Raw genomic sequence first — 25,443 nt, 5'->3', positions numbered from 1 at the left:
TTGTGGTCGAAAAGAGTGAGAGACGTGTGCACGCACAAGTAAGTGTGTGTGTTTGTTTGTGTAAGTTTGTTAGTGTGTGTGTTAGTGTTGTTAGGAGGAGGAGCAGCTGCCGTACGGAAAGCAGCGCCTGGCCTGCGACGCCCGGGCAGCTGTACGCAGTGAGGGTATTTGGTATCGATCGTGTTGTTGTGAGGTTCCCCTGAAGGCCGTGTTGGGTCCATTTAGTTTCGATGGCTTTAAATCCCCGCCCCCCTCCCCTCCCACTTCACCTTCGCTTTCGCAAACCGACCACCTAACGTAGAAGAAGGTAGGGCGGCGTCGCAGTAGTAGTGGTGATAGTAGGCCCGTAGGCCCGTGGCGGGCTTGGCTGGCAGAAACCTTGGGAACAGCCGCATGTTGACTGATCCCCAAAGATTCCGAAGCTGACTGTTAAGCTAGAGCTAAGCCTAGGCCCGGTTTAGCGCGACGGCAAGAACATACGAATGAGCTCTCGCGCTTACACTTCAAAGCTTGACTTCAGGCGCAAAGGAATCCTCCTCCAAAACAACAACGGCGAAAAGAACAGGGAGAAAAAGAAAAACGAAAGAAAAGACCCAACCCTACTGCGAAGATATCGGCCGGAGTAGAGGGCCGGGAAGCAATCTGCTGCGTGTGTGTGCTGAAGTGTGAGTGTATGTTTGCGAGAGGCTGCCATGCAGTGTTTGGTGTCTAACTCGTTAACCTCGTTAAACCCTTTGTTTTTTTTTTCGTTTCCTTTTTTTTAACGTTATCTCCGAAAAAAGAGCCATGAGCTAAGAAACCGTGGTGTGTTTCCTTGTTGCGTGCGCGAGTTTATGTGAGAGAGATTTGTTTGTATTTTTTTTTTTATTGTTTTCTGAATTTTTTTTGTCTCCTTTTGGTATTTTTGTCTTTTTTTTTACGATTTTTTTGTCTGTATGGAAAAAAAAGCACAGAGAACATTGAAAAAAGTCAGTGCAGACAATGGATACGAAACAGGCAAAAGTTCATCTGGCCTGATGCCACTGTGTTCTCATTTTTTTTCGTTCTTTTTTGTGGATTCTGATGCCAGCAGGCGTCTCCAGTCCGAGAAGAGTCCCTCCACCCCTCCCCCTGCCACCCCCCCCCAAAAAAAAACAAACAAACAACGTCCCACCCGCTTTACGTCCCTACGGCCCTACCTTCCCTCTGCGGGAGGCTTGAGCTCCAGTACAGGGGGGCGCCAGTATCAGCACAGAGCCAACCAACGTTTCCAGTGTTGAGAGTTTGCGTTCATTTTTGTTCGGAATGGAGCGAAGCGGAAAACAGACCCGCTAAGGCCCGCCTGTCCCGCCCTGCTGCAAGTTGGTCGAGTCCTGGATGCTTTCGGGCTTTGTCGGGTGCTTCCTTCCTGTCCGTGTCAGATAGGTGCTGCTGCTGATTTGAAGCTTTCAGGGAAGGGACGCTTCGTCCAACTCTGACTTCGTTGCCTTGCCCCCAATACCCATCCCAGCCACCCCTACCCACCCCGATCCCCGTGCCCGTATGTGCACATTCACGCTCGTGTTCGCAAAAAAACGTCCTTTTTTTGTTGTTGTTTTCTGAGAAGTTTTAAGACATGTTCAGTTCAAACAATCGTTCTCTTTTTTTCGTAACACTGTCTCTTACAAAAAAAAAACAAAGGCAAGAAAGTGTCGCTGCGCATTTGTTTCAGTTGCCTGCGAGGTGACAGGCGCGAAAGAATGAGAGAAGGGAGGCGCACTCGCAAGCTGAGAGCAGGGCCTCGTCGGCTCCGCCGGTCGCTGTCCGGAAGGGTTTTTAGTCCGTTTGTAAAAATTTCCGTTTTTTGGCAACGCCGTCTTCCAGAGCAGCGAGCAAACTGCGGCACGTGGCGGGAACCGCCACCTCGGCCGTCGCCACCTCGAAGTCGAGGACTTTTCCTGGAAGGCGTTGGAGAGCAGGACTCTGAGAGGACATTTACATTTCTACAGCAGAAGCATTCGTGAACGCATTCGGGAAGTGTTCGCCGGTTCACGCGTTTGCCGTCCCTGCACCTGTTGCTGGGATCTGACCTGACTGTACAGAGAAGAGCAAAGGAAAAAAAAAATAACGGAAACGGCGGCGGTTTGGCAGTGTCTGGCTCCCGAGCGAAGTGCTCAGGCCAATTAAAAGGCCGGAATTTTAAAAACATGGGACAATAGCGTGGGATGGTCCGGGGGAAGTGATGAATCCAGTAAGCTCCGCCCTCAGAAGCTCCTCGCCTCCTCCCCCGTTCCTCTCAGGAAGCTCGAGCGGTTTTGTTTTTGAGTTCTCCGCAGGGGCAGCCTTCTTCTCTGGACGAGGCGAGAGCAAACCAGCCTCGCTCTCCCCTTCTCTCTCTCTCTCTCTCTTCCTCTCTTTCTCTCACTCTTTCTATCTCTCTCTCTCTCTATTTTCTCTTTCCCTCTCTCCCACTCTTCCTCGCTCTCTGTCTCCCCTGCTCCCTCAGATGTGCCTCTTCATGTGCAGAGCCAAATGGTCAGACCTGGAGAAACACCTGCAGAGAGAGAGAGAGAGAGAGAGAGAGAGTATTAAACAGTGGTAACTTGGCAGGACATGTCATGTAGTGTAGTTGTATCTACCATGTTAGCTTGTGGCTACTGTGTTAGCCTGCGGCCGGCATATTAGCCGTCAAGGTTGCTAGGTGACAGGAGCGGCGTTTGATGACACAACAGTAACGGCAGGAGAAGCGGGAAATCTGCTTGGCCTCTGCATTTGAGGTCTAGGCAGCCTTCGAAGGCTACACCTTCGAATGCAGTGTCCTTTGAAGGATGCAGCCCTTGAATTGAGACACAGCTCATATTTTGGTTTTCCGCAAAAGAGGATACTGGGGACACAAGGCCTAAGTTGTAGGACCATGTCATGTAGGACCATGTGTATGGGAATAAGTAATGAAATTACTAATAAATAAATAAATAAATAAATAAATACATTTTCAATTTTTTTTTACATTTTCAATGTCAAAAAATATTGATAAAAATATTAATAAACTAAAAAATGTCTATTTTTATGTCACGGATGCTAAATAGTGACATTTCCCCCATTTCTGAATTGCATTTTTCACGTCCCAAAAAGAGGACATGTCCAGGAAAAAGAGGACATATGCTCACCCTAGACCAATATGTCAATCATGTTAGCTTGTGGCTAATGTATTAAATCAGGACATTGTATCAAACATTGCTATTAAAACCTACAATACAGCATAGAACGCTAACCGCTAATTCTGTTCCGTCAGGGCCGAGGACCGTCCCACCCACCCAGAGACAGAGAGGACAGTTAAACACTCCGACTGACGGATGGCTGTGGCACCGCCAGAAATCGAACATGTGACCGAGACAGCGCTCGGTCAAGACATTTGTGCCACTCGGCAGCCCACCCCACCGCCCCCAGCCGTGGACTGCTTTTTTGGATACAGGCCAGCTAATCATTGTGTGTGTATATCAGTCTTAAAGGTACGGTAACAAAAACAGCCCGTTCGAGACCGAGAGAGGGGGGCTGTTTAAAAATCTCTGCTGTATCAAACGAGCCCTCGACGCTCGTCTTGCATAACAGGGTTTGATGGATCAGGCTGGGGTTTGAGGGGCGTCGGGGCACCATATGACAGTCGGCGCAGGCTTTGCAGATGGAGTCTTTCAGGCTTTGTCAGAACAGAAAGAAACAACATTTGGTGTTCAGGAGGAGAAAAAAAAAGCGGAATATTTAAGCATTCGATTTTTCTCGTTAACGACAGATCGTCTCAAAGCCGTCGTCTTGCCAGCTCACTGGGACAAGCTGTGAGAGGAGAGCTGTGACTGTGCTGGAGAAACTGCTTAGCATGTCCTGTATGTGTGGTTTTCTCTCCCAGACTCGGGAGTGGATTTCAACGCTGGAGGTGAAACTACTGTACGAATCGCGAGGCCGCATTACTTATGTAGCGCTCGGCTCGCGGCCGTTAGATGTGGATCGAGCCAGAGGCTTCTTTGTCGTCATCGATTAAGCTCACTGCTAGTAATTGTGAGTGGTGGGCGCGATAAATAACAGCGGCGGAGGAAATCTGTAGGCTACTTGGAGATGCCATATCTGCTTTACATTTATCAGACGATGGGGATTGGTGTATTACATTCGTATGCAGTCAAAGATGAATCACTGCTGGAATGAAGAACGCAGTGGAAAAAGAAGGGAGGAAGAGAAATGAAGAATTAAAGTTTCAATTTGCCCGTGGCTGTATCCATTATTAATTAGCATAGAGCTACAGCGCTAAATCCTGCGGTGCTTTTCCAGAGGAATAGCGGGAGAGAAGACGCACAGGTGGACAGAACTGCGTCTGGGTGTTGAAGCTTTGGGTGAAGTGTGTCGTGAATGTTGGCCATCTGCACCCTGCACATCATCATCACTGCTTCCTCAAAACCATCAAAACTAAAATACTGACGGTTTCCCTAATTTTACAATAAATCTACAAATATCATAAATTTCATTATCCCAATATAATACAATGTACTGCATCGTAACCCTGGTGATATGTACAATAGCACTCTAAGCTACAGTGTCACTCTGAGCTACAATAACACTGGGAGCTACAAAAACACTAGGAGCTACAGTCACACTAAGCTACAGTGTCACTCAGAGCTACAGTCACACTAAGCTACAGTGTCACTCAGAGCTACAGTCACAATAACCATCAGTGTCACTCTGAGCTACAGTCACACTAACCATCAGTGTCACTCTGAGCTACAGTCACACTACGCTACAGTGTCACTCAGAGCTACAATAGCACTGTGAGCTACAGTCACACTAAGCTACAGTGTCACTCTGAGCTACAGTCACACTAAGCTACAGTGTCACTCAGAGCTACAATAACACTGGGAGCTACAATAGCACTGTGAGCTACAGTCACACTAAGCTACAGTCACACTAAGCTACAGTGTCACTCTGAGCTACAGTCACACTAAGCTACAGTGTCACTCTGAGCTACAGTCACACTAAGCTACTGTGTCACTCTGAGCTACAGTCAAACTAATCGTCAATGTCACTCTGAGCTACAGTCACACTAAGCTACAGTGTCACTCTGTACTACAATAGCACTGTGAACTACAGTCACACTAACCATCAGTGTCACTCTGAGCTACAGGCAATACAATAGTACTGTGAGCTACAATAGCACTGGGAGCTACAGTCACACTAAGCTACAATGTCACTCAAAGCTGCAAAAGCACTGTGAGCTACAGTCAAACTAATCATCAATGTCACTCTGAGCTACAGTCACACTAACCATCAGCGTCACTCTGAGCTACAGTCACACAAAGCTAGTGTCACTCTGAGCTACAGTCACACTAACCATCAGGGTCACTCTGAGCTACAGTCACACTAAGCTACAGCGTCACTCTGAGTTACAGTCACACAAAGCTACAGTGTCACTCTGAGCTACAGTCACACAAAGCTACAGTGTCACTCTGCGCTACAGGCACACTAAGCTACAGTGTCACTCTGAGCTACAGTCACACAAAGCTACAGTGTCACTCTGAGCTACAGTCACACTAACCATCAGGGTCACTCTGAGCTACAGGCACACTAACCATCAGGGTCACTCTGAGCTACAGGCACACTAACCATCAGGGTCACTCTGAGCTACAGTCACACAAAGCTACAGTGTCACGCTGAGCTACAGTCACACAAAGCTACAGTGTCACTCTGAGCTACAGGCACACTAAGCTACAGTGTCACTCTGAGCTACAGTCACACAAAGCTACAGTGTCACTCTGAGCTACAGTCACACTAACCATCAGGGTCACTCTGAGCTACAGGCACACTAACCATCAGGGTCACTCTGAGCTACAGTCACACTAAGCTACAGCGTCACTCTGAGTTACAGTCACACAAAGCTACAGCGTCACTCTGAGTTACAGTCACACAAAGCTACAGTGTCACTCTGAGCTACAGTCACACTAAGGTACAATGTCAACAAATGGTCTAACTTGTATGCAGAAACTTACTTAACCATTAAATCCTGATTCTAATCTGATTCAATGGCTTAAAACAATTAAATTTGTCCAGAAATGATTTCAAAATGTTAAAATACATTATTTTATTTTACTTATAATATATTAAAAACAACCTCCAAAGGAATAATACGAGATTTATTCACTATATTTTATATATAAGTTTTTTTGAGTTTGATAGGCCACATTAAAAAATATACGACATCAAGAATCAGTTCAGTTCAGATAAATCCAATTAGCCAGGACCACCGTTCACCCTCCGTCCAAACACAGGAGACAAGCTGCTCTGAAGGCCATCAAACCACTCCTCTTCATGTTGCTGTGAGGAATCTAAGGTTGACAAAGCAGAGGTGTGTGTGTGTGTGTGTGTGTGTATGGGGGGGGTATTAGGGCCTGCTGGACAGATGGCCCTGTGACACTGGCCGCCACACCAGCTGGCACACCCATAACCCCCCTATCCTCACCCTCACTCAGCCCCACTCCATACCCAACAGGGGGGCTGGGCTTGATTAGGCAGGATTAATGATGAGCTGTGAGTGAGTGTGTGTGTGTGTGTGTGTGTTAGCTGACTGTATTTGCTGTTAAACTTTCCACGGCTGCTGCTCTTCACATCCCATTCTGATGGTAATGTGGGACACACACACACACATGCACATGCACACACACACCCACTGATGAATTCCCCCAAGGAATGCCTCATGGAGAGAACCGAGAGAACCAGCTGACGACTTGCCAGCGCATCACTTTTGAGACATTAAAAGCATGTAAGTGGCTATTCAGGCTAAGCTAAGGATGAGTTAAGGCTCTTTAGAAGTCATTTCCATAAGCCGGTCCCAAATGCTAATGTTGCTAACAGTGAATGGAAGTCTATGGCCTACCAGTTAGCTTGGGTGCTAATGACACACTACTTTTAAGCGGGTGCTAGCTTCCATTAACTGTCCTATAAACCATGTGGGCAGTACTTAGAACTACAATTTAATACTTTAATATCTCGCATTTCTTCTTTGGTTCTTCAGGGAACCAAAAGTGGTTCTTCTATGGCATCACCTATGGCATCACTCGAGGGAACCCTCTGTAGCACCTTCCTTTTTAAAAGTGGATGGATGGATGTGTCCACCAGCAAACGTGCTTTCTAGCAACCCCTTCAAACAGCTTAGCCAACTCCAGTGGGGTTCCTCAGGGGTTAATTCTAGGCCCAATCCAAAACAACTAAGATAAACAGGAACCAGGAGGGTCCAATGTAAAAAGCTCCCCATGGGGCTAATGGGAGGGGGGCTGATGAGAAGGACTAGGCCTTACTGCTCTGCCAATGCCTTGGCACCATTTAACCTGGTAAAGAACCTTCTTTGAGTTATCAAGGTTCTAGATAATATCCTCTGATATAGTAAAGAACCCCGCTAGAACACCCCCTGGCCCTCTTTTGTTCTGATTGGCTGTGCTACATCAAAAAGAAGAAGAAAAAGCAGGCCCAACTGAAATGCTGCTAAGCTCAGTGTAATTGGGCGGGGCTAAACTTCTGAGATTCCACAGGGGTTAATACTGGGCCCAATCTGGAGCAACTAAGAAAACAGGAACCAGGAGGGTCCAGTAGGGGGGCTAAAGATGGTAGCCCCGCCCCCCTCCCCAGCAGACCTGACTGAAACCCTATTTTTTTCCCTCCTCAGTCTGATTGGTGATTGGACGGCACTAAATTTCAGGGTATGGGCCCTTTAACTAAGTCAGAGATGTGATGAACTGAAGGTGCTATCAAAGGTATAGTGTGTGTGTGTGTGTGAGAGAGTGTGTGTGTGGACATGCTTTCTAGCATCCACTTCAAACAGATTAGCCAACTCCAGAGAGGTTCCACAGGGGTTAACACTAGGCCCAATCCAAGAGCTAAAAAAAACAACAACACAGGAACCAGGAGGGTCCAATTTAAAAAGCTCCCCAAGGGGCTGATGGGAGGGGGCCTGATGGGAGGGGGCCTGATGGGAGGGGGGCTGGGTCTTACAGCTCTGTCACAACCTTGGCATCATGGGGAGTCAATTATAAACGCAGCATTCGGTTTCCACATGCCGCCCCCCCACCCCCCCAGGATGCCCCTTTTCACGCCATCAGTGCTGCTGTGCATTTAGCAGTGGGTGCTGGAGCAAACACAGCCCCACGAGCCACGATAGAGCCATAACATTAAAACCACCTGCCTGATATTGTGTGGACCCCCCTCGTACCGCCTGCCATGGACTCCTCAGGACTTCTGAACTGGTGATCTGGTACCAAGACCAACATTAGCAGCAGATCCTGTAAGAAGTTGTGAGGTGGGCAGTACTGCTCACTGGAGGCTCCGCCCAGCTGCTGCCATCAGTCCTAGACAGGACTTGTGGAGTCCATGCATTGACGGTCAGGTGGTTTTAATGTTACGGCTGATTGCTGCCAGCCTCCACTGAAGAGAGCAGTGGAGGTGGATGGTCGGGATGGGGTGCGGGCCGGTCAGCCTGGTGCTGCAGCCGCCGTGGCTATTAGCGCTTCCACCTGGAGCGGAGCGCACGCGGACGCCGGCGTGTAATTGGCGCCGATCGTCCGGGCCGAGTGACAGCATCCCGCTATTGTCACCTGACAGGCTATCACTCAAAGCTACCCCCGCGTGCACGGAAACCTCGCTCACACTCCTTTTTTCTCTCTCGGAAACACACACTCTCGCTTTGTCACACACACACACACACACACACACACACACACAGACACACACACTCAATCAGTCCTCCCAAAGCCCATCACTGTCACGTCACTTAAAGACAAAGAGAGCCTTTGTTTCTGACAGGACTGTGGGATGTAATGACAATGTTTCTATGAGCCGTATGCGGGCATGTGTGTGTGTGTGTGTGTGTGTGTGAGAGAGAGAGTTATGTGTGTAGGTGCTCATCTCTCACTCTGAGCATAATAATGCTGTGAACAGCTTTACTTAAGTGCAAATTGCCTGTGTTCTAGCTAAAGAAGTGCTGCATAGAGAAGAAGGGACGGGACGGGATGGGAGGGGATGGGACACTTAAAGGGACAATACCCAACATTTTCCAGGTGCATTAATGTCACTCTCGGGCGGCTGTTGAGCTGTTTTGGGCCGTCCTTCACTCTGACATGACCTTTTCATGGCCTGTCTTTAACCTTTCGAGCAAAACAAGGTGATTTGCCCTTAAAGCAAAGTGCCATTAAAGGGCCGATACCAAGAAAACAAAACAAGGGCTGGAGCTAGCGCGTAAATACACCCTTTCCTTTTCCAGGGGCTTCAGAAACGGCCCAATTTCAGTGCACAGTTTCTGTGATGTCACAAAAACCAGCATATCTGTAGCCCATGCAGTATATCCGCCTGTTCGGCCTACAGCAGCTTAGCCCCGCCCATTTATGCTTAGGTTATGCAGGTCATACTCACTCAGGAGTGTTTCAGCTGTTCAGATTTCAGGCTTTCTTGACAAAGCACAGAAGCACAACCAGAGTGGCCAACCAGAGCATGGCTCATTTACATAAATCTGAAAAAAGGTCTTAAAGGGGTGGTAACAAACCTGTATATTTTGAGAGGTAAAAAAAAGAAAAGAGAGGCTGGAAAATGGTCGGACTGATTTGCACTTAAAGCAAAAAAGGTTCCAGATCTTGTAACAACAGTGGAACCCTTTTTGGTGCTAGATAGAACCATAAAAAAACTTTAAAGAACCATATTATTTCTCCAAGAACTTTTTAATCAGGTCAATTTAATCCCATCCCTAGAGGTATCACTGGTTCTAGATATAACCTTGTTGTGGATCTCGGCGGCTTTGATTGGCTCCGTCACAAAAGAAAAAAGAAAAAGCAGCCCAGGCGAGACAGTCTGGCGTGTGACTGGGCGGGGCTTGTTTGTTGTGACGTCACTAAAGCGGCCTGTTTGTGCAGCGTAGTGCCGACACGTGGACTGGGGAGCTGAGCAGGACTTTAGGAAGGGTGTTCCAGGTTGTGGGCCCTTTAACGCCCCTGCGTGCTTTGATAATCAATAACAGACGGGATGGGACGGGACGAGGCGGGCGGTAACTGGACCTGCGTCACTGCAGGCTTGTCTTTCCACGATCTCCAGAATGTTCGACGCGCTCGTCTCACTGCGCCTTCCTCCAAGTTCCTCTTACTCGCATTATGTAACTCGCGAGCTTTAAAACACAGAGCTTTATTTTATCTCCTCTCTCTCTCTCTTACTCTCTCTCTCTCTCTCTCTCTCTCTCTCTCTCTCACTCACTCTCTCTCTCTTTTTCCTTTTTCTCCTTTGTTGCTTCCCAGCCAAAGTGTTGGCGGCACACACAGTCAACAGGGAGGGCAGAGTTATGAGACAGAGAGAGCTATAGACATACATACAGTATATATATACAGTATATATATATATATATATATGTATATTTATTCAGCTCTGGAAAAAAAATAACAGACCACTTAATATTTTTTATTAAATCTGCATCTCTACGTGTCTGGCAGCAGCTCTCTATTCCAGTCATTTCATCAAACAGAGCTGAGTTGCCTGAATCTGCAGACTATGAACGGCATAAAGTCCCAACAGCGATGTGAAAGACTAGTGGAGAGCCGGCCGGGCAATCAGGGCTGTGATTGGTCAGTCGAGGTTATTATTTCACCATAGTGATTTCTGACTGCTCTCAAAGTTCAGATATTAGAACTGTGTTTAAATCTGAATAATAACTTCTTTACATTATAATTATTATAATCATTTATTGACATTATTTGAGCAGTTGTCATTTCTGTATAATAAATAAATGCTCTAAATCGCAAATATTTTTATTTGGAATTTGGGGGAAATGTTGTCCATGGTTTATGAAATGTTAGGGCAAATTATTATAAAATTATTATATTATAAATTATGGCAAATTTAATGACTAATGAGGTATATATATATATATACTAATGAGGTATATTCAAATGTGTGTGTATATATATATATATATATATATACATACATATGAATATACCTCATTAGTCTAGCAAAGCTAAGCACTTTACTGATCTCCTTTTGCTTCTTCCACTACTTCTTCTTCCTCCAGGATCAACAACTCAAGAACCACCTGACGTAGAACCGACTACGGTTCGTCACCATTTCCTACGTACTAAAAAAATATTCACGAAAAAATATTAAAAATGGTCTCATAGACGTGGAATGAGCCATTATGACATCATCTGTCCGTCCCGCTACCCGTCTATCTGCTTGGCAACACAGTGTCATGCACTTACCATAGTAACTGCCGAGCAACACCATAGCAGCCACCAGACAACCAACGAACAACACCTTGGCCGCCATAGAAATTGGGTTGCCATAGAAATTGCCTAGCAACACCATAGCAACCATCAGATACAATAGCAACTATGTCTATCTACTTAGCAGCATGTTAGCATTCAACTGGAACACCAAAAACAACCGCCTAGCAATGAAATGTGGCCCTTCGTTACAGCCCACCCTCACCTCATCCCCAACTCCTCAACTTGTCATCTATCCATCATTCCAGAGAGCACAGCACTTCCACTGCTCCACAGCTCCTCAATGCTGGGGGGCTTTATTATACCCCTCTATAGCCCATGCCTGGCATTATTAGGCAGCATGGAGCCAATAGGGTCATGATGTTGATCTGCTCCAGAGAGTCCTATTCTATTGGCAGTACTTCTTCTCTACAGGGACTAGACAAGCTGTGTGTGAGTGTGTGTGTGTGTGTGTGTGCATTTGCACATCTGTGTCAGCAACAGGTGCAACCTAAAGTAGCTGAATGCGTTCAGCAGTGGGTGTCCACAAACTTTCGGACATACAGTATATGGTCGGACCATCTGTAGGGTCAGTCACTTCTCCAGTGGTCTAAAGTGAGAGCGAGAGCGAGAGAGGGAGACGCAGTGTGTGTGTGTGTGTGTGTGTGTGAGAGAGAGAGGGAGAGTAGTAGATCTGAGCAGCACAGTTTAGTGTGTGTTGTGGAATCCCAGCTGAGAGGGTTTTATTTATGTGTTTGTGTGTTTGTGTGTGTTTGTGTGTGTGTGTGTGTGTGTTTGTGTGTGTGTGTGTGTGTGTATATGAGGGAGAGAGGGAGGATTGCGGGCGGGCGGGTTTGACAGACAGAGACAGACAGGTGCAGAGAGAAAAGTGTGGGCGTGAGAGAGAGAGAGAGAGAGAGAGAGAGAGATAGTGCTTTCTAATCATACAGTCTGTATGAAAAAGGCCCAGTGTGTGTGTGTGTGTGTGTGTGTGTGTGTGTGTCTTACCTGTCGCAGTGGTTGCACTTGAAGGGCTTGGCGCCGGTGTGTTTGCGGTAGTGCCTAGTCAGCTCATCGCTGCGGGCGAAGCGCCACTCACAGCCTTCCCAGGAGCATTTGTACGGTTTCTCACCTGCACACACACACACACACACACACACACACACACACACACACACTCCACTTTAGTCCGCCTGTCCGTGCTCACATGCTCGTTAACACGTGTTTTAATTAAGCTCACGCAGAACAATCTAAACACACATTAAAACAATCGGTAATAATAAGCCTTTATTACACACTGCTCCACGTCAGAGTCTCTCTCTCACTCCCCTCTCTCTCTCTCTCTCTCTCTCAGTCAGTCTCTCTCTCTCTCTCAGTCGGTCTCTCTCTCTCTCTCAGTCGGTCTCTCTCTCTCTCTCTCAGTCAGTCTCTCTCTTTCTCTCTCTCAGTCAGTCTCTCTCTCTCTCTCTCTCTCTCTCAGTCAGTCTCTCTCTCTCTCTCTCTCTCTTTCTCTCTCTCAGTCGGTCTCTCTCTCTCTCTCTCTCTCTCTCTCTCTCTCAGTCAGTCTCTCTCTCTCTCTCTCTCTCTTTCTCTCTCTCAGTCAGTCTCTCTCTCTCTCTCTCTCAGTCAGTCTCTCTCTCTCTTTCTCTCTCTCTCTCTCTGTCAGTCTCTCTCTCTCTCTCTCTCTCTCTCAGTCAGTCTCTCTGTCTCCCTCTCCCTTGCTGTCTCTCTGGGTCTCTCTCTCACTGTGTCCCTAAAACTCACCGTCTACCTCTCTCCATCTCCATCTCTCAGCTTCTGAACTCTCTCTCTCTCTCTCTCTCTCTCTCTCTCTCTCTCTACCTTTTTCTAGGCCTTTCTTGTTCACTAACCCTCCCACCTTTCTCCTATGGCGCTCTCTCCTGCTGTATGTCCTGAACTTACTCCCAGCCTCTCTCTACCTTCTTTTCCCTCTCTCTCTCAAACTCTCTCTCTCTCTCTTTCTCTCTCTCTCTCTCTCTCTTTCACTGTAATCTCCCAAACTCACTCCCCCCCCCTCTCTATCTGCCTGTCCCTCTAGGCCTCTCTCTCACTATCTCTCTCCCTCTCTCGTGCTTCCTAGTTCTCTCTCTCTCTCTCTCTCTCTTGCTATAAGCTCCTAAACTATCTCTCTCTCTTTCTTTCTCTCTCTCACTATAAGCCTCCAAACTCACTCTCTACCCACCTTTCTCCTATGGCTCTCTCTCCTGCTGTATGCTCTGAACTTACTCTCAACCTCTCTCTCTCTCTCTCTCTCTCTCTCTCTCTCTCATTATCTCTCTCTCTCAAACACTCAGTTCATGCTCCTGTTTTTTCACCCAGTTCTGTTTAAAGTAAATAAATGAATTGGGAAGCTGGACCTGTCCTGCCTAAAGCGACTCCCTCACCGCCTCCACATTAATTCATAATCCAGAGTCACGTTGCTCCGAACACGGGAAAACATTTCCATTAACTGTTCCCTCACCCCCTGACGAGCCGCGTGAATTTCAGATGAAGTTAAAGCAGATGGTAGAGGAGATCCCCATTGTTCAACAGGGTGTAGTTATCTATCTATCTAGCTTAAAGGGATAGGGGGTGGTGGTGGTGGGGAGAGGGAGGGGGGGGGGGTCCTCCATGGTCACACTTCTACCCCAGCCTCGAGCTACCGTTCCTGGGGAGCAGACGGCTGGATCAGGCCCAAGGCTTCCAGGCCTGGAGGAGGAACTGGAGGGGTGTCGGCGTTGCTGATTCAGATCCAGGGGTGGTAAGGATAATTGGGGTCTTAATGACGCTTAATGGGGAGTAATGCCGCACTCACAGTCAGCCAGCTGCCAGCATCGCCGCTTCTCGCCTCGTCCACCAATCTCCCTAACTAGACTAAAGTGCCTTTTAAAGTGAAATTCAAGCCGCTCGATCGGAGAAGCACACTTCTCCAGATTGCGGGTGACAGTACAGTAGAGGAATGGCCTGACGCACCGCAAGCAGAGCTCATGCACGGCCTGAGGACGCTGACTAGCGCCGGCTAATGAAGACCGGCAGTGACCAAATGGCTGTCTGCGGGGGATTAGCGATTAGACGACTTCTTTATTTTCGGCTTAAAATGGTGGTTTCGCCAAAACTCAGGCTACAGGGGGACTGTCCTTACCTAGCTGACGTACGTTTGTTGACGTTTATAGATAGATGTGTGTCATACAGTGTCGGAAACCATGCAAGCACTGGCCACTGCCCAGCAGTACAGCAGAATTTAGACTCTAGTGGCCAGGAGCAGTGAGCCTTGCTTAAAGACACCTCAGCTATGAATGTCGACCACCCCGAGGAGAAACCACCCCCATATCCAGCTGGAGAACTCAGCCTGGCTTGTTCCCATGGCCTGAAGTTTCGGGCGAGAGTGTGATGCTAACACTAGCATTGTAGTAGTAGCCAATTCCAAGCAGGACCTCTTTGGACCTGGCTGACACTTGTATCCGGAGGGACTGGCATTTGTGGGTTATGTTCCACAAGCAGGAGAACGTAGCATGGGGGAGTCTTGCCCAAGGACCCTTCTTGGTTGGGCCAAGGAGCCGAACCCTATTCTGCCCTGTTCTGGGAAGGCAGTGTTGTTAGCCACTACGCTGCTCCCAGTGTTTGACTGGGTATTTCTTTGGCGGAACCATTGAGACGTCCAAAGGACGCCTGGCTGAGCCATCTTTGAGATATCCACCAATTGTGTACTTCCTGATTCGGTCCTAAGGGGCTGGTGATGCAATGCGAGGTAAAAAAAACGACCAGGCTTTACATAATCTGCGGGAATACTTGGGATTTGCCTCGTCTTCCAGTCATGGAAGTCTGCGATGATGAAACAGAAGGTAAAGGATGACACAGCACGGACGACAAAGGCAAGCGGCGTGATGTAACTCCTGCCACCCTCTGCACTTCCCGTCCCTCCGTCCATATTTCTCTTTGAGGATTAGGAGCAACAAAGCGAGAAGACCATCCTCCCATTATTTCCACTAAACTGTCTGCGCTCGTCCTCGCGCTCCTGGGAGAATAGGGCATGCAGTAAACAGAGCGCGGCATCTCTCGCTGGTCGCTTTCTCCAACAGCAGGTCCGAGCGTTTTTCGGCTTGCGCTTTTATTGGATTTGCCTGTCCTTGAGCTCCCCCGGTTTATGAAATCAGCGGTAAATAATATCCCCAACGTGTGCTCTTATATCTACGCAAATGGGCAGAACAGGACAGGAACCCTCCCTTGCTCTGTCATTTGCAAAAGTGGTGGGGCCGCAGGTGCGAGACAGCAAACGTTTCACACTGCACTCTGGGTAATTGGCCAGAGACCCTCCACCCCCCTTTACACCCCCTGTACACCAGCCTACTCCACACACACACACAAACAGGCGCCCTCTCCTCTCCCTCCTTCTGCCATGGCCCATCCCGTCCTCCCTCGCTCTCTCTCTCTCTCTCTCTCTTTTAGACAGCAGCAAGGCAGGCTTGGACCTGCAACCACGGCAACGGCAACGCCAGCCAATTATAACTTGGGGAGGCACGGATGCATGATGGAGTCGCCTAGCAACCGGTCAAAGAGACAGAGAGAGAGAGAGAGAGAGAGAGAGCGAGAGAGAGACTGAGGAAAGTAAGGTTGAGGGGGAGCTGTGCAGTTGCAGTATGCAACGGAGGGACACTCTCTACCGCAGCACCAGCCAATTATTGTTCGCTTTAGATGAGTGTGATGTAGTTGCCTGGCAACCCAAACCTACAGAGGGGAGTGGGGGTGGGCTGCAGGCTGAAGCTGGACCCTTGGCTGGAGGACACACTGCTTGGACTGGCACGCTGTCGCCATTAACCGGTGTCCGGAGCTGCAAATAATCAGCCTATTAGTGGCTTTCTTCTGCCCCCGATAACGGTTTCCTAGCAACTTACCCCCTCCCAATCAGCAGCCCCCCTGCCGAACTCCCACCAGTGGCCTAGGTGCATATGCCACAGTTAATTACATTTCTTCAGTCAACTGGAGATAGAGAGAGTGAGCTGCTATGATCTCTGAGGTTCGAATTTAAGCAGCGATCCAATTACAGGGCCTGCTGTTCCTGCTCCCTCGTGCTGCATCTCAGCCCCGGTCCTCTAGACTGCAACCCACCACCACCACCACCACCACCACCCTGCCCCTCGTATTCTATTCGGGCCGATAATTCGTTCAATTCCCGCTGTAGCGTTGTTGACAAAGCCGAACGGGGCCTTGCCATCTCCGCGTAGGCTCCCCCACAGTAAGTCCTGCAGTAATCGTAATCTCTCTGTGTCAGTAATCTATTGAAATAATAAGCGAAAAAAGAGGATTAGGCTAATTACATCACCGAATCCAGCTCGTAATGAACATATCGTCTGCTGAGCTAGCAACGCAGCAACGTGTCTTCAGGCTTTTTTACTCCCCCCATCATTACTTGTTTGCCGTCTTTCCCACACACACACACACACTCTCTCTCTTTCTCAGTCACTCTTCAAAAGCAAGACTGCTGCCTGTGCACTAGCATCAATGCGCGAGTGATTAGCATCGCTACTGCTCGCGGGGAACCTGCCGAGTCAACAGCCGGCCCCGGGAGCCAGATTAGCCGCAGCGAGGCCATCATCGCAGCGGGACCCGTGGCCACAATGGAGTGCAACTCACTCTCTCAGGGTTCAGCAAGAGGGCAACGGCAGCGGCTCCAGAGGTGGACATGGCTGAATTAGCCGGGAAACGAGATTTAGCCCAGCCGCTCTATCAATCATCTTGCAATTACTGAGCGTGCTGACAGGTTTCGAATGGTGTTGCTGAACTTGTTGATGCTGGAGACTGAGGTGTGAGAAGAATGTGGTATTCTGGGCAGAGCTGGGCTGAGCCGGACCCTGCTGCGTTAGACCCCCGAAGAGGAATTTGGATATATATGTTGATATATATATATATCTTCAAAGCTAAGCTGTATCACTAGGAAACAATTCAACTCCAACATGGGGGTGGGGCAACCGGATGGGGTAACCTTCTGTCCCTTGATGGTTTGCATGGAAACACCAGTCTCACCTGTGTGTGTCCTCTGGTGTGCCTTCAAGTGGGAGCTCTTCGTGTAAACCTTCCTGCAGCCATTGAACTGGCAGCGGTGGACCCTCTTCTTGTTCTCCGGGATGTCGCTGACTCCCACCGTCCCCACGCCTCCCTCTCCGTCGCTCTGTGCTCCCCGGCTGGGTGGCGAGGGTAGCGAGTGTGTCGCCACGAGTTTGGCCGCCCCCAACCCCACTTTCTTGGCCACCAGCTTGAGCGTGAGCGTGCCGTCGGCCGTGGCGCTCAGAGTCTGCGTGGGCTTGACCAGGTGCCGGCCCAGCTCGGGCGAGGAGGGCGGCGTGAGGGAGGTGACGGCACTCAGCTGTGCCGGGTTCACACCTCCGCTGCCTTCTTTCCCTACCACCTCTGCTGGCTTTCCATTGGCAGGGATGTGAAGGCTCTTGGGCAGGGACACAAGCAGCGGTGGCGGGGGACTAGGTTGGTTGGCTAGGCCGGACAGCAATGGGTCCATCAGGTCCTCGTCGCTGTCCCCTTTCATGAATGCCGGCGTCAGGAGGCAGTCCAGCTCCTCATCGAAGAGGTCGGAGAGCCTCTTGGGCTCCGTCTGAAGGTACCGCTCCAGCTCCAGACATGTCTGTGGGAAAGAGAAGAGGTTATAAGCATATGGTCAAACACAGCGAACTACAGTTACCATGGATTTATTTATCCATAACTGACAAACTTAATTAGCCATCTTTAGACCGATGAACCACAAGGCAATCTCACATCTAATGACACAGGAGGTAGTCCTTGGGTAGTCCTAATGGTAGTTTCTTACCCCAACCATGATCCAGCTGTTCTAAACCTGGTTTAGCCCATAACCACTCATCAAAACCTGATGTCGAAAAAGCATTAGGTTCAGAGAACCCAAGCTAAGAACACCTGCTTTGGGCTCTGCTTGAGTGGCTATAGTGAGCTGCCACTGTAGCCTGGTGGTCATGAGGTCGAATCCCGAGCCATGCTGCTTTGCCATCAACAGCCGGAGTCTGAGTGAGCACAATTGGCCTCCATTGGCCTCATTACCCTTAAGCGATGTTGGCAGCTGGTGCGGTGGAGCTGGGGACCCAGCGTTTTCCTCTGAGCATGTTAGCTGCCTGGTGATGGCGATGGCTGGCTTTGCATATATCGGAGGAAACCTGTGTTCAGTCCTTACTCTCTTAGCATCGGGAGCATTGCTAGTGCTAGGGGGAGCTACGAGCGGGTGAACTCCTGCTTTGTAGATAGAAAGTATAAGGGGAAGAAATTCTAATGCCTTAAAAGCTTGCTTGCTTATTCAGTGAACAAATGGTAGCGAGCCCATTTTGGCAACCGACACTGGACAGGAAAAGAAAACTCGGCTCGGCTTTAGTTATCACCTGTTAGCCTCCTCTGAAGACAATACCCATTTGTCATTAGTCAAACAACTTCCTCTCCTAATCCCACTCGTGCTTCGACTGGTTTTCATTTGTGGAAGCCAAAGCTGTGAGCTGGCTGGACGCAGTCAATGGAGAAGTAGAGTAATAGCCTAAAGAAGTATCAGCGGCCACAGCTGAAGCCGCTGTAAAGCCGGCTGGCACATTAACACCTTGCCTGTCAAACTAGCTCGTGTCGGTGCATTTGGCTTCACCGGGGTGTCAACAAGTACACCTGCCGAAAGAGAGGTCGGCGCGGCGAGTGATCGATCACAGCTGCAGGGGCGGCTTCTACCGAGCCGAGCGTCTCTCTGGGAGAGAAATAAAACATCCCAGGAATTTTCATGACTCTTGCTAAGTGCGAGGGGAAGGTATTCGCCCGTGCCGGTTATGCTCCACGCTATTGCGCTAGAAACGAGCTCCTTGCTTAAGAAAATAAACCTTTAGCCTTCTTTTGTGCAGGGGGATTCATTAAAGTGAGAAATAACTCAGTGGAGAGAGAGAGAGAGAGAGCGAGAGAGAGCGAGAGAGAGAGAGCGTCTATGGCTCACTGACTGCCTATTCAGCAGTTTCTTTTCTAACGGTCTAACAATATTGTTCTCCAGTCACAGTGGCCAGTTTGGATATTAGAGCGTTCCGTTCCGCATGTTGCAGTAAAAGCACTTTGGCAGCGAGGTCGCAGGAGTGTTGGAAAGAGGGGGGGGGTTGAGGGTGGAGGGTGGGGAGTCGAGGGGTTTCTGGCTGGACCCTTCTGGCTCTTTCCTTCTCGTCGCCGGTGCAAATTACACCGGCCGCGAGTCCATTCTCTCGTCCGCAGCTAATGCTCAGGCACGTCCCCAATTCCGTTGCTTTAACCACAGCACAAATAAATAAGGGGTCTCCGCAAATTTTCCCCAGCTAGCTTTTTAGCTATTAGCAACTAAGCACTTTCTGTTTTTAATGACCCAATTAAGCAGTGCAACCGATGTGCGCCCCAAATGGTCCCTGTAGTGTATTGCAATATGTCAGAATGACAAATCTTTTTCCTAATTCACATGGCCAGCTTTTGGCTCTTGTAGCCCCAGTAACCAATCAGACCAACTAATCAGAGCAGCTAATCATCAAGTAGTTAAACCTGTCTACAGCTTCTTGCCATCAAACTAAACTGTACGATTTTTTGTACGAATTCTTCGATTCTTCGAATTCTTCGGTTCTTCGAATTCTTCAATTAAGCAGTGCTACCGATGTGCGCCCCCAAAGGTTCCTGTGGTGTATTGCAACATGTCAGAATGACACATCCTCTCCCTAATTCACACAGCTAGCTTAAGAGCTCTCGTAGCCCCAGTAACCAATCAGAGCAGCTAATCATCAAGCACGTAAACCTGTATACAGCTTCTTGGCATCAAACTAAACTGTGCGATTTTTTGTACGAATTCTTCGGATTTTACATGATTACGTGATTTCTCCCGGAGCTCCCGGAAATTGGAGTAACTCTGGAAGGGGGGTGGGGGGAGAGTAGTCGGGGGTTGCTGGCTGGACCCTTCTGGCTCATTCCTTCACGTCGCCGGTGCAAATTACAGCGACAGCGAGTCCATTCTCGCGTCCGCAGCTAACGCTCAGTCCTGTCCCCTATTCTGTTGCTTTAACCACAGCACAAATAAATAAGGGGTCTCCGCAAATTGTCCCCAGTGTCTGCGGCATGCCGATAAGCTGCACTTTTCATTTTGTTAAAAAAAGGGGAATGTGTTTTTTTTTCCCCAATAGGGAAACATTTGCATATGAACATAAATCAAAGGGTTTTCTTCGAGGTGACTGTTTCAAACCGAACCCGCTGATAAGCTGCTCAAATAATAAAACACTGCTGAACAAAGTCTTTTGCCATGCGTGCAGTTGTGCAGTGCAGGAGACAGGCCTTTGGCTAGCCTCTTGTCCATGCTATTGATAGGACTCGACGTGTCTTTAAGTCACAGGTTTTTGCAATAAAACATCAAACATGTTCGTTAAGAAAAGGACGTCCTAAAGCAGAACCGCGGGTACGACCCAACACTGTCAGGTAGTCTGGTCTGGTAGGGCAGTTCCTTTTCCGTTCTCCAGAAATGCTGCAGTTTGTGCCGCAGGGACAGTCTCACGTTACTCAAAATGTTGGTGCACTACAGAAACCATAAACCTGTAACGGCCACGGGCCCGGACCAGGCCTCACTGTGCGAAAACACACCCGCTCCACTTCACAAGTCGGCCTCTTCTAACCATCTAACCGTCCTGCGGATCACGAAACCACACAGCGATGTGAAGCGAAGCTGGAGCGTTTTGGGACGGGGCTGTACGAGGCTGTGTTCGTACTACCTGGCAGGTGCATGAATTATCCATGTGGACCGAGGATAAGCAGTCTTTTATCTGTGCGGTTCAGAGCAAGGCACTCTGCGGCAGACGGCAGCCCGGCGCCGGAGGAGCTCCTCTTTGCCTATGCATTTTGTAGGCCCTTGTTGCGTTCGCAGAAGCTTCAAGGACGCAGGCGTGTCGGCGCTGATGAGAACACGAGGAGATTGTGAATACCTGATACTGGAACAGCTTCCTGTAACAAGCAGTGCGGTCGTAAGACAAAGCCGGGAACAGCATATATTTATCCCAGCGACTCCCAGAGGCTGGAGGCTTAGCCAAATCAGCTCCGCTCGGCTGCTCGGTGGACGCCTCCGGACGGCCCTCCTATGGTTTACAGTTCAGAGAACTGTGGCTAGTACTGATCTTCTTCAGCTACACACAGCAGGGACACGGATTAAGTCCTAGTCCTGGACTAAAGTTTCCTTTCAGGGCAAAATCTCCATTAAGAATGATGCACTGTCCAGGACTAAGCTATTTTTACACTTTAGACACATTAGGGTCCGTCAAGCTCAACCCAACAACACCCCGTCACGCGAAACAGAGGGAAAACTGTTGCTCTTTAAAGCAGCTACATAACTAATGTAAACTAAACGGTATTTTAAACTGATCTAAACATTAAGATCTCTGGCCATTTTAGAATGAAATTTACCACCCCGTCACATTTTATGAATATGAATATGACTCCCATGTCTGAACCAGAATGCTAATGTTAATAAGGATTTTAGGCCGGGAAAGTAAAGTTTTATTGGATGATAAACATTTCTTTGATGTTGAGAAAAAATTCGAAAATTGATTTTAGGAACTGTAAAAAAATTTGGGAAATTGATGACAATTTCGGAAATGTATAAAAAATGGAAAATTTAGGAAAATTTAGGAAAGGTATAAAAAAATTGCAACATGGAAATTCTAGAGTGTCATTCTTGTACAGCTAATTTCTTAGCTATTAGCGCTTTCTTTTTTTAATGGCGCAATTAAGCAGTGCAACCAATGTGCGCCCCCAACAGTTCCTGTGGTGTATTGCAACCTGTCAGACTGACGCATCCTCTCCCTAATTCACATGGTTGTTAAGGGCTAGCTTTGTAGCTCCAGTAACCAATCAGACCAACCAATCAGAGCAGCTAATCAAGCACGTAAACTAAACTGTGCTTTTTTTTCGTAAAAAAATCTTCGGAATTTACACGATTACGTGATTTGTGCAGGTTGCTGTAACGATGTTCCAAGTCATGTCAGTCCGTCTACCTGCCTTCGTACGGACTGCTGCTAAAAGCGAGCCCCCTGACTCTCCGCATGTACTGCGCACTACACTGAGCACCATCAATAATAGATGCAGGGCCGGGGGGTGGTGGTGATGGTGGTGGTGGGGTTTGGGGTTGTAAGTAGCGCTAAAAAGCGATGTCAGACAAAGGAAGGGATAGAAAGTAAGAGAGAGAGAGAGAGAGAGAGAGAGAGAGAGACAGAGAGAGCATGGCAAAACTGTTATTAGTGAATGCGGCCCGGGTCCAAAAAACTAGACACAAAGGGAAAATTAGCGCCAATCTCAGGGTCGGTTCCTCTGTCTCCGTCTCGGCTCCCAGCGTGGATAATAAAGTCGGAACATTATCTAAACTAATGCGTTTATATCTCCGCCCGCATCCAGCAAAATTCCCGTCCTCCCTCCTTCCCTCACTCCCTCTATTTTTGGGCTAAAACTCTCCCGCACATACAAATAGATTTTAATTAAAGCGTTTTTGGCTTTCATCAGATGCCGTTTGAAGCTCTACCTCGCGCTGAAAAAATGATCTTTCTCCCCACTCACTCCACTCTCTCTCCCCCTCTCGCTCTCGCTCTCTCTCCCTACACAGCATGCGTTGATGACTAATTAGCCACTCAAACGACCCAGCAAAGAGAGGCTCTTTATTCAGCTAATTTGCTGATGGGAAGCCTTAAGCGTGTGTACGCTCGCATTGCCTACGTGTTTGCGTGGGTAAAACAGAACGGTAACTAACAGCCACCCCCCCCCCCCCCCCCCCCCACCTCCACCCAGTTCTCCATGGCCGTTTTTCCACTCCTTATTTCTCTTATTGGGGGGGGGGTGTCTGCTATGCACTCCAAGAAGGCTTCCCCAAGGCCCAGCGAGGGCTTCCAGCAATTCTGCAGCGATTCTGCTGCGATTCTCCGGAAACGGTGCCGGCTACGGCCGTTCTCCATGAGCCAGGAGGGAGGTGATCTCTGCCATGAGATAACTTGACGTCTACCAACCCCCCCCCCACTCCCCTCCCCTGTGGTGCCCATAACAATAACCCATGGTGCCGTCCATCCGCCACAGCCATTACTGCTCATAACCATCGCGCCGTAAAATTGGCAAAAATTGGGACTCTGTCCTTGATGCATCTCAGGGAAGGGTTTTTCGGCTTTTCCCCTTGTTTGGACTCGCCCCTCCGCCTCTTCTCCGCCAGTTTTTTTTGGCCATGGAGTCAATGGTGGCTGCTGCCGCTGCACCATTAGCTCTGTAACGACTTCACAATTACCGAGGAACCCTGGGAGAACCATCGCGCCAAGTGACAGGCGCTTACCGTCAACCCCAGGAAGCATTTCAAACCTCCACCCCCCGCTCCCTGCCCGCTCCCTGCCCGCTCCCCCTCCCAGCGAGAGAGAGACAAGCTCTCAGTCAGAGGTAGATCCTATCTGTCCCAATGACATTTAAACCGTCATCACAGCAGGATGAACATCAGAGTCATCTGAGGCCCACGCCGGCATGGATAGGATTTCACGGATTTGCTCGCCTTTTCAGCTCGCCGTCCGCACCCTGGGCCCGCTCCCCTCTCTCCCAGGGCCCAGAGAGAAGGACTGTCACTTTTGGCCTGCTGTTCGGAGTGTGGCAGTGAGTAATGCAGGGAAGGCTGCTGGGGGTTGAGTCTGAGACAACAGCTGACACACACACACACACACACACACACACACATGCACCACATACACCCTCTGAGACCTGAGCTCCCTCACTCCATCCACTGTCATCTGCCCATCCTCCTCCTCCCCCTCTCAATATCCAGGCCCCAGGGTTCCTGACATTTCGAGGATACAGTTACAGCATGAAGCAGAGCACACTTTTTGGTGATTTACTGTGCGCTTCTGTGCAGTGTGTGAGGAGTGTGCTTGTGTGTGTTTATTTTGGCAAGTGTGTGTGTGTGTGTGTGTGTGTGTCTTTTCGGCGGGCCAATTGAAAAAGCGGTCGTAAAACCAATGAAGTGGAGTTTCTAACAGGCGGGATTTCCTAACAAAAGACCCAACAAAAGCATGAGAACGCGCCCCAATAAAACGGTTAATGGACAATAAATAGAAAGGCACTTATGTGAACAGTCAACACGCATCAGCTCGCATCGGCAGCGCTCCGTGGCCAGAGCCGGCTCCCTTTGATCTCGCTCGCGGTTCTCTTCATCAAAGGAAAAGGCCTGGAAATGAAAGACTCCCTCTATCTGAAGCAATGTTCTCACAAAGGAGATTTCGCCACCTTTTTGTGAGGCCGAGGACGCCTTCATCACCCCGCTCTTTCTCCACGAGCCGTCACTATCGCTAAACTGCAACGTTTGAACAACAAATGGCTCAGGGGGAGACGAGCCACTCCTACCACTCCTAACAGAGCTCCCCGTTCTCCAGGACATGTCGGGAACCCTCGTGAACTGAGCATGCTTAGTTCCAGGGCTGATGAGCGCTCAAGTCCTGATACACACCCTCTTTTCCCAATTGCCAGGTAGCCGACATGCTCGGAGGAAAGCGCCGGGCCCACGGCTCCATCCGACGCCTGTGCCGGCTAACGTTGCTTAAGAGTGATGAGAGGAGATGAGGGCGCCATCTACCCACCTGGAGAGAGCTCGGCCGGTTGTGCTCTCTCCGACTCCGGCTGCCGATGGCATCCCTCAAAAAGCCACCTTCATTTTCGAGGGTGTAGCTTTCCTTTACTCCACTTTTTGGCTTCCAAACATGCCTCACTGTTGCAGAGTAATATTTATGTCCGTTTATTTATGTCACCTCGACAGTTGTGGCGTAAACAGAGCACAGTAGGACCGCTTAATAAGTCTTGATGGGCTCTGAGACCGATCTATCAGACTGGACATCCCTCCACATCCTAAGCTGACTCTCCCTGCAGTTCAGTTTGGGCGTCGTGCCGCAGCCTCCAGCCCCTCGGCCCCCTCCTATAAAATTTTAATCAGCAGCCTATGATGGAGTGAGTCCACTCAGACTCTCCCGCTGTGTAATAGCCCTCTTCTCTGCCTGGCTCTGCACCTGTGTCACCCCCCACCCCCCCCCCCCCCACACCTCCTCCCTGGCCGTCGGTACAGTAGTCCTACTCTCTCCCACCCTTTATGGCCCAACAATGGACTTACACACATGTGTACACACAATAGCACAGCATGGCATTGTGAACTGGCACAGGGGCACTACCCACACTCCCTCGT

General features: G+C 49.1%; 1 protein-coding gene across 1 annotated transcript in view; it reads right to left on the bottom strand.

The window, feature by feature from the left end:
- Positions 1 to 1,130: 1,130 nt before the first annotated feature.
- The window catches only part of klf7b (Kruppel like factor 7b), a 48,500-nt gene continuing 24,187 nt past the window's right edge, over positions 1,131 to 25,443 (bottom strand). The window contains exons 2-4 of the mRNA XM_072686617.1: positions 17,244 to 17,856; positions 12,231 to 12,354; positions 1,131 to 2,512 (exon numbers count right to left, since the gene is read on the bottom strand). Coding sequence (XP_072542718.1) covers positions 2,461 to 2,512; positions 12,231 to 12,354; positions 17,244 to 17,856 — 789 coding nt within the window. The 3' untranslated portion in view covers positions 1,131 to 2,460. The remainder of the gene's footprint in view (positions 2,513 to 12,230; positions 12,355 to 17,243; positions 17,857 to 25,443) is intronic.

Source organism: Salminus brasiliensis, chromosome 8 (assembly GCF_030463535.1).
Source record: "Salminus brasiliensis chromosome 8, fSalBra1.hap2, whole genome shotgun sequence".
NCBI lineage: Eukaryota > Metazoa > Chordata > Actinopteri > Characiformes > Bryconidae > Salminus > Salminus brasiliensis.
Note: the sequence above shows the minus strand (reverse complement) of the source record. Positions and strands in the feature narration are given on the sequence as shown.